The sequence below is a fragment of the Apis dorsata genome, unplaced genomic scaffold, assembly GCF_000469605.1.
Source record: "Apis dorsata unplaced genomic scaffold, Apis dorsata 1.3 scaffold_86, whole genome shotgun sequence".
In the NCBI taxonomy this organism is placed as follows: Eukaryota; Metazoa; Arthropoda; class Insecta; order Hymenoptera; family Apidae; genus Apis; species Apis dorsata.
The window spans coordinates 31,303-41,405 of NW_006263384.1; the positions used below are offsets into that span (position 1 = coordinate 31,303).

The 10,103-nt window shown below is 40.6% G+C and overlaps 1 protein-coding gene across 1 annotated transcript in view; it reads left to right on the forward strand.

Moving 5' to 3' along the window:
- Window positions 1-10,103, forward strand: part of LOC102676767 (optomotor-blind protein-like) — a 110,156-nt gene that overhangs the window by 15,526 nt on the left and 84,527 nt on the right. Inside the window, 1 exon segment of the mRNA XM_031508436.1 lies at window positions 3-97. Coding sequence (XP_031364296.1) covers window positions 3-97 — 95 coding nt within the window.

The following is a 10,103-nucleotide window of genomic DNA, read 5'->3' on the forward strand; positions in this document are numbered from 1 at the left end:
GGGTCGTGGACGATCCCAAGGTGACCCTCGAGGGGAAAGAGCTTTGGGAGAAGTTCCACAAACTCGGCACGGAAATGGTCATCACAAAGAGCGGCCGGTAAGTGTTAATTTTTGCATTATATCTCCCTCCCCCCTTCCTCGTTCGTGCTTGTTATCTTGCATGACAATGGAACGTGAATTATCTCGAATGATCCTTCAAATCTTCCTCGACTTGTAATTTGTATAATCGTCCAGGTTATACAAGTTATATTTCTGTTTTTTCTTTTTTTTCTTTTTTTTTTTTTGTTGAGACTGAGATCGAGTTAATTCTAGATTTCAAATAGTTTATCTATTAATCGATGCTGGTTTTCGTTTCGTTTTGTTTTTTTTTTCGGCTTCAAATTTCAGTGGAGGTTGAAGCTTGTTAAATTATAAATGAAGTAATATTTCTCGATCGAAAGTTTAGAAGAAAAAAAATATTATCGTTCGAGTCACGAAAAATATCTTTTATCTATAAATACGAATTCTAAGGTTCGATTTCGATGATGACACTTGTTTCAAGAGAGAAAAAAGAGAGGGGAGGCCGTAAGGCAAGAGCCGTGAGAAAAATGACGGGTTTCCGAGCGAAACATGAGAAGTAGCCGCGAGAAACCGCAGGAAATCGTTCCTGGCCTGGCTTTCGTTCGCGAATTCGGTCGGAATTTGGGCGCGAAATTCGAATTGCGCGCGTTCGATGGACTCGATCGAATCCAGAGATCGAGAACGAGCAATGGATCGATTCCATTCTTCCTCCTCTTCTTCTTCCTATACCCACCCTATTTCTGAAACACCTTTCATCGCGTTTTTAAAGATTCAGGGATTCTATGGCCGGCCACTTTCCCCAGTCCTTCGACCATTGGAAATCCTTTCAAGCGCAAACTTTTACGCAAATCGCGAACGAGAGAACGTAAAAGGGGTAGTTTTAGTTGGAAAACACACGGCGTGAGACTATACCGAACTATAATAGTTAAGCAAAGAGAACACGCTTACAGCTCGTGCTTATACCCTTGGATCTATAGTTGTTATTCCTTCCTTGTTCTCCTCTCCCCTCCTCCCTACCTTTCTACGTTCCCTCTCCTTTCTCTCTTTTTTTCTCTCTCTCTCTCTCTCCTTCTCTCCGTTTCGACGCGACTTTGAATTTTAAACGCCGCGTTTTCTTTTAAATATCGTCCCCGATTTCTTCGAAATTATCGAATATTCAATCTCATGAATCTTCAAGGAAATATACATATATATATATATTTTTCAAAACATCAAATCTTCGCTCGTTCTCATAGTTATTACCAATTGCATAAGAAGAAACAATTTATTTCTACTCACGATGCAAATTCTCTCTAAAAAGAAAAAAAGATCCCCTTGGAGTACAACCCTCTCGCCTCCAATTCCTCCCCAAGTTACTTACCAACGTTGTTGTTCAACCCGTGAATGGGCGGCAATTTTGTGGGTGCTGTGGTGGTTCCAATTTTCGTACAGTATTCCTCGAGACTCTCGCCGTGTCCCTCGTGTCCGAGGCCCCGCCACGAAGGGAAGAAGCCAGCCTCGGTTCTCGCGGACGGGCCCTGGTAATATCTCGTTTAGAAAGATTACAGGTTCGGTGAACAGGCTGCCAATGTATAAAACAAACATCGTTAAGCGAGCCCTATACTTAAGGAAAGCCAGAGAGAGAGAGAGAGAGAGAGAGAGAGGTCTTCGGGGCCTGGATCGCCCCGGGCATTATTCGAGTCCATCCTTCTCTCTCTCTCTCTCTCTCTTTGTGCTCTCAGAACTGAGAGAAAGAGAGAGAGAGAGAGAGAGAGAGCGTGGCTGTCGGTCGGCCACTGGTACAGGTCAGGAACGAAACGAATGGAGGAGGAGGCGCGCGTACGTATTGAGACGTAGACCACCGGACGCAGGATTGGGCCAGCCGCAATTTCCGCGCGTGTAATTATCCGTGATCGTCCTCGTCGTCGATCCACCACGGCTTCGTGGCCTTAAGCTTGTTATCCGGCTGTGGAGATTGATTTAGAGCGGCCTGCATCCCGATTATGCCCTCGCTAAAGGGGGGATGATTCGATCGGTCTAGGATTCTTGGAAAATGGTCAGGTGGCTAGGATGTTGATGGATTCGTGGAGATTTATGAATCGAGAGAGATTCATCAGGGTGTATCTCTTTCTTTTCCTTTTTCTTGGAGATCGTTTTATTAAACATCGCGGATTATTCGTGAATTGTAATTCGTATTATAATGGAAAATCGGTTAGATCTAGTTAGTTTGGTGTAATCGGGATAGATTTTCGATCGATTCAAAAATTATCGTATCCCAAACGTTATCATTCATCCTTCTGCTAGATCGTTCCAAGAATAGAAAATTGATCGACGCGATACATTCGCCAGATCCATCCAACGTTAACGTATAATTCGTATATACTCGTTTCCTTTACATCCCGTATTTTTTTTTTTTTTTTTTTTTTTGCGCATCCTGGTGAAACGTTCGATCTTTATCTTGTTTACTCGTTTCTTGGAAAAACTTGGGACCACAGCGTTAAATTCTCTCTTCTTGCGTTAAAATATCGCGATAAGGAAATAAGGTCTGTACTATACACACGTATATATTCCCCCCTCTCCTCCATAATAATGAAATTCACCCGGCAATTACGCGAACACAAGTAAGGCCACAGGTTTCAGATCTGCCACTGTTCCGAGAAAATCAACGGTTAATGGATCTCTCTCCTCCTTCCTCCTTACTACTAGTTCAATCGTGAAAGAAACGCTTAATTAACGGTTTTGGTCGCGTGTGCACACGCGCAAGCGGAAGTAGAAATTCGTAAGCAGTGGATCGAGGAAGGAGGGGGAGAGAGGCCGGTTAAACGAGTCAATTAGGCCAACGTCTCGGCGTTTGTATAAAGTATAGGGAAAGAGAGTTTTTTCTTTTTTTTTTTCTCTTTCTTTTTTTTTTTTCGACGATTTGACGCGGTTACAAGAGCCGCTCTCCTCGTCGCTCTCTTCGAAGCCTGTTGAGATCGTTTAGTACACTCTTTTATGAAACTTAATTTCCGTGATTTTTAAATGAAATAAAGCGTCAAAGGGAGCACGCGAGCGAACAAACGAGCAATAAAGGCCCTGGCCACAGTTCCACGGGATGACTCGAGTGATCCCAGCCAAGAGTTATATAGGCTTGGTATGCCACGTTTTCTTGCGTATTTTCTCACCTTTTTTTTCATTCTCATATCGTTTACACACAGATACATCTTTCTCTGATTTTTATCTTCGGTTATTACTTATCTATATTTATTAATAATTTCGAAATAAACTCGGCACGTAGATACAAAAATACACGCGATATTAATTAACTCTTATTTTCTTTTTCGAAAATGGAATTAAATAAATTATTCTCTCTTTTTTCTTTCAATCGTATTTATAAAAAAATTCTAATCCCTTTAATATATCTACCCATCTTCAATTCTTGCAAATTTTCCCTTCTTTATTCTTCATCCAAAAAAAAAAAAAATAATTACTCGCGCTTTGAAAGTTCGAGCAGATTTCTCTCTCTCTCTTCCTCCAACAGGTTTAATAAAAAAAAAAAAAGTGTCGTCCCGATACAGCGAGGACAGGTGTCGCGTAAAAGGCGAATTATCGTTGCATATCTCCGGGTGCAGTAATTTTCATAGTAACATTGCGCAACGAAAAGGAGATATCGCGATTATTCCTGTGCCGCGATCGGACGCGCCGCCGGCTATCGCGCGATGAAATATGCATGTCCATTTTTGACGTTTGAACTTGTACTTATCGTTGATACCGCCGCTCACGACGTTATCTTGGACGAACTGGACTTCTCCACCTCGACGGATAGTTAGAAGGGGGAAGCGATGGTGTGAAGATATCTCTCCTTCTTCTCCTTCTTCTTTTGTCTCTTTTCCGCGTTTCTTTCGCAATGTCGAAATATCAACTCGGGGGTAAAATCGAGAGATTTGCTTTCACCAAAAAGCCCCAATAATTCTTAATTATTGTTTGTTTCATATTTTATATATATCCAACATTTATTCTTTTCAATTGTTCAATTGTTGAGCAGTCAACGACTGGTTTTTTCACGAGTTCGAGGCGTTGAAAACGAACGGAAACGATAATGCCAGATTAACCATCATTTATTTGAATATTACGTTGTGAAACGTAATACGCGTAACAGGTATCAATTAACGTCGACGATAGATTAAAGAGAAAAGATAAATGGCCCGATACGCGTATATATATATACCTTGATATATTTTCTAAAATGCCGCGTAATCACTCTCTATTAACTAAACTCTCTTCGTGTGGTTGCATTAAAAAGGGTCACCACCCCGTGTTTTTTCCTTGGCAAATCTCTGGAAATTCCTTCGCCGTGACACGAACGTACGATTCCGTTATCCAACGAAATGAGAGAGAGAGGTGAATTTCTCTTCGTTTAATCGCTCGATTAAAATTTAGAGCCAACAGATATCTTTTCGCCTCTTTTATCGCTGCTTTCTCGCCGAGGAAACAAAAGCGATTTCCGTCACGCGTTCGCGTGCGTATCGCCGCCACGATCGCCGGGATCGATTTACTTTTACAATTGAGGGGAAAAAAAAAAGGGAATATCACGCGTTGGAATATTCAAACGCAATAATTAACGGGTAAGAAATGCACAAAAGGTGTGAGAATACGTTTAATCAATGAGCGATAAAATATGTTCGTTGTCCAACAAACTTACTCAGATTAAAAATTGGCTACTAAAAGAAAAATCCTCCATCTCCCTCTCCTTAAAAAACCGTCAACGTATCGCTCGCGTCTTTACCTGCGGTCCGCCGTGATCGTCTCATCCTCTCCCCACCACCGGTCCTCTCTATCTCTCTCTCTCTCTTTCTCTCTCGCGGCCGAGCCCCACCATTCAATCGTACGAGTTCGTTCGTCCTCGTCTTGGCCTCGGGTGGCGCATGTGCGGCCTCTTCTCAGTTTCTCTCTCGGCCGCGAAGGGGACGCTCTCTCCTCGGGGTCGCGCTCATCCCGCGTTCCAAGCTGGGGTCGGTAATTAGCCGTGGTGGCCTGGGCGCGCCTGAAAATGCGCCCTGCGATTGTGGTGGAAGTGTCGGAGAGTGGTGCATCGTGTGCATCGTGCGCGTGTGTACGCATCGACGTTTTCCTTCGGCGAGAGAAACGAGGGAGGGAGGGAAAGGGATGAGGAGGAGGAGGAGGAGGAGGAGAAGGGGATTCGTTTGAATGCCACCCCTACTGCACCGCGAGCGGGTGCAACGAGTGCACCCGTGTTTCCTTCGTGTTTTTCACCGCCACCACCGTTTTTGTGCCACCACCCTCTCGGCCTGCCCAATTCCCACGTGGTGTCTGTACGTCCGGGACGTGGATCCCGGCTTTGGATCGCAGTTTTGGATAGGAGCTAGGTGAGCGAGTTTTGTTATACGAGTTTTTACGGACGATGCTGGGGGATGAAGTCGTTTCCTTCGATTTTAAAGGGGAGGATTTAGAATTTAGATGCGTAATTTATATGCGTAATTTATATAGTTTTGGACCGGTGTTGTCATCGGTGTGACTCATGTGCGTGGTACGAAAGGACCAAAGGTTACTCGAGAAAATAAGATGTACACGCAAACGTGCCTCGATGTTTGTTGACGTTATGGTTTAGCACATGATTTATATCTATGTATTTTTAACGCGTCGTTCATTATCGCGATGAATGTGCAATGCGATAAAATTATGTACGAGCGATTCTCGAAAAATTTTGTTCCAGGTTTACTTGAATTATGCAGAATTCGTATTTTCCATGGTCTCTCATTTATTAGGGATTTCAAATGGAAAATAGTTGCTACGAATCTACTTTCTCTACTGTCGAAATATTTCCAAATATTTATTCTGTAATAAATAAATTATATATCCCTATATCTCTAAATCCCTGTATACGAAAGAATGATATTTCAATTTCAATTTCATCGAATTCAACATCCAATTCTCTATCTTATTATTTTTTTTTTTCGTACGCTTGCGCGCTTCTTTCCCTTTCGGCTCCGCCCCGCAATTTTCATCCCCCGTTTTTCGAAATTTCCTCATTCGATATCCGCTGTTTCTCGATCCTTGATCGAAAGAAAGAAAGAAAGAAAGAAAGAAACGCGGAGATGGAAATGAGATGAAGGTTGAAGGGGCAGGCTGAGTCGAGAGGAGGGTGGTGATGGTGGATAGACAAAAGGGGCGCGCGTGGTGGGCGCCGCGGTTGCGCGGGGGCGCTTTCGACGCGCGCGAGATTGATTGCTCGAGCTTTCGGTTTAGTGGCTCGTAATTAGGTCTGTCGAGTCGCTGAGTATTTCTTTATTCGCGCGCACTACGCCTCTTACCCCGCCAAGCGTGGAATAGTAGAGGCTACAGTGAAGCGCGCGAAGGGGTATGTACGCGCGTGTGCCTCGATGCAACCCCGTGATTAAGATTTTTTTTTTCTCTCTTCCTCGTCATCCCGCGCGGTGTCCTCCTGCGGATTTTATTTTAACTCTTCGAGCCTCGATTCCTTCGATGCATGCAATTTAAATGTTGTGAATTGGAAAGGAAATTTAGTTAGGAAATTTGTCAGATCAGGGAAAAGGAAAAATGGTTTTGGAATTATTTTCAAGCGTATTGAAAGTGTTTTTAATATCGTGTTAAAATAGGGGGAGAATTTTGTAAAATTTGAGATCGTTAATTCTTGGAATCTTTCTCCCTCGTTTTTATTTAACGTCAATTAATTTCAATCGATATTAAACGTTTCTTGGAACGATTATATATATATATATCGAAATTTCCGCTCGAAAAATGTATCCGCGCGATTTCTATTTCATTCAATTTCATCATACTCCCCCCATTTTTTCTTTCGATGCACGTTCGAAATCTCGTTGGTGGTATTTTTATTCGACTAGTTTTCGAGGAAAGAAAAAAAGAAAAAAAGTGACGAAATTCCAATTGCTCGCGCGGTTTTCATCCACGACAATCCTTACGGTATCGGAGAAATTCTCGATCGAACGTAAATAAAATGGAATTAAAGTGGAGCGAAATCTTCTTATACGAGGCTCGGTTAATTGGCACCGAATACAGGTATTTTAACTAAAATATTATTGGATACATTGGATTGAAATTAATTTGAAGCCGGTTTCTCTTTTATTCCGGAATGGTTATGATATCCGCGCGTTACATTAGCCGGCAAGATTATACGATTTTCCGATGGAAACTCGATTGCAACATTAGCCACTGGATATTAGGTTATTCGGTGTTTATTGAAACGTTATATCCCCGCTAGCCGATTAATTTTCTGCGCAACGCAATGATCCCGATTGCAATTCCGATCCTGCTTCTTGTGCAAATTTCCCCATATTCTGATCCCTCCCATTCGAGGAATTCTTTACGAATTTTTATTTTTATCCCCGTGAAATTCTCATTTCGAACAATAGGATAGAATCGTTTCTATGAAAATTATTTAATTATTTAATTTCTACGAAAATATTTATCTTGGAATTTAATAGATTCGGAAACACAACAAATATATTATCGATACAATCGAAGAGTCCATTTCCAACAGTAAACACATTTGGAATGATTCCAAATTTGCTGAGAATTTTCAGGGGGAAAAAATTGCTTATTATCGCTCTATAGAGATTATAGAAAATAAAAGAGAAAGAGAAATTCTTTACGAATTTATTTTTATCCCCGTGAAATTCTCATTTTGAACAATAGGATAGAGTCGTTTCTATGAAAATTATTTAATTATTTATTTTTTCTACGAAAATATTTATTTTGGAATTTAATAGATTCGAAAACACAACAATATATTATACAATCGAAGAGTCCATTTCCAATAGTAAACACATTTGGAATGATTCCAAATTTGCTGAAAATTTTCAGGGGGAAAAAATTGGTTATTATCGCTCTATAGAGATTATAGAAAATAAAAGAGAAAGAGAAATTCTTTACGAATTTATTTTTATCCCCGTGAAATTCTCATTTCCAACAATAGGATAGAATCGTTTCTATGAAAATTATTTAATTATTTAATTTCTACGAAAATATTTATCTTGGAATTTAATAGATTCGGAAATTAATAGATTCGGAAACACAACAAATATATTATCGATACAATCGAAGAGTCCATTTCCAATAACAAACACATTTGGAATGATTTCAAATTTGCTGAGAATTTTCAAGGGAAAAAGATTGCTTATTCTCTACAGAGACTATAAAAAATAAAAGAAAAAGAATAGATTATTGCCACCTCCGATCCCTGCCCATCCCCCTCGTTTCATTCGAGCACGAATATGTCCTTATCTGAGACGACACTTTGCAACGTGTTCCAAGGCTACGAAAGCCTGTACACGCGATTACGAGATAGGGAATGGAGCGCACGCGAGGCCGACACGAGTTCTTCCTTGAAGAAGAAGCCGAGCTGGTTTCGCGAAGGCGTTGAAGGATGAGCCGTCGTCCATTCGCTCCCGTTGACGTGATCGAATGGAAACGGGCGTGGGCGGTGCCGATTGTCAGACGCTCGTTAACCGCGCAACGTGATTACCGGAATAACAAGTGGTACGCGATTGGAAACGGAAGGTGTTAGCCTTCTTTCGCTACGATTACTTATCCCAGTTAATTCGACGGATTAAACGGATTCGTGCGGGATAACACGAACGATAGAAAATTTGTTTGTTATTGTTAATTCGCTTCTTCGAATTTTTTTTCAAATTTTCTCCAAAATTTGTGTCGACGATTGTATTCGATTTTTCCGGAAAAAATGCAAGGGTCAATTTTATGAAGTGAATTGGAGAGTTCATTGTAATCGAAAAACTTGACGTGTAATAATTCTTTTTCGTCACCCAATAATTTCGTGGTTAGAAAATACAATTTTTCCTAGATCCATACAAATTTTTATCCGGATAAAAGAGCGTATATCTTCACAAACCACGATGACACAATCGTTGAATTAAATGAATGTGCAATTCGCTTCAAATATATATATATATATACATATCGTTTTCCTGGCAATACGAAATGACAAGAATCGTACGAATATTCATCGGGAAAATGATTAGTTAGATGCAAGTAAATTAATCCGTAACAGGTATGCTGAATGGACGCTTTATAATCGATCGATCGATCCTCGAATCGTGACCGTATCGATCACGACACTGAATGCCTCTCGAATCCATTCATTTGAAATTATTCGTTTCAATCTCGAATTCGTTTTATATATATATAAATTTTTTTTAAAATAAATTTAAAACTTTTCGAAAGGCTTGAATTGGAAATTCGAAATTGTTGCATTGCTACAAAAAAAATTCTCAGTGGAGTGATTTTATTCTTCTTTTTCTTTTATTCCACAATTTCTTCGAATCCGTAACACCGATTATTACAAAAAAGAGATATATTCTCTTCGAAAACGCGAATTCTTCGAAAAGGAGAAGAAAGAATCTCTTTTCCCTCTTTCCTTTTCCATATTCGCTGAAAAAAGAAAATTCGTGGCGAGAGGCGAAAGGGAGGAGGAGGAGGAGAAGGAATTACGGAGGGTTTGAAGCGCGCAAGGGCGCTATAAGGGAACACGTGTACACGTGCTCGTTGTTCGTGCATATCCCACTTACCATTTATATTGGTGTCCGAGCGGTGTGAATAGATAACGACCGTTTACAGGGACGTGGCCGCCGCCGCCGTCTCTCCACCTCGCTTTTTCCCTCGCTTTGTATCGCGCTGGTTATGCCTATCGGCCTATCTGCGCGAATATATGTTAACGCGCCTCGGTTACACGAGTATCGCTGACAGATTGTCGTGGGATCGCTGTCTTTTTATTTTTTTAATCTTATTCCTGGAAATCCTCTCTCCGATCCTCCTTGCATGGACCTCGGTGCTTTTCTACAATAATTTGTTTTTTCAGGTAAACTTGACAAAATTTTATTTCTATCTATACATCCTATATATACCCCTTTCCTTTTGTTTCACGCATGATATATGATTTTCCTTTTTATCAGACGTTCAATGCTTGGCTCAAAAATAATAAAAATACAAATTCAAATTGTATCTGGTCTAGTTTTCCATTTCTAGAAGTCGTAATTATATTCTTTCCTCAAAAAAAAAAAAAAAAAAAA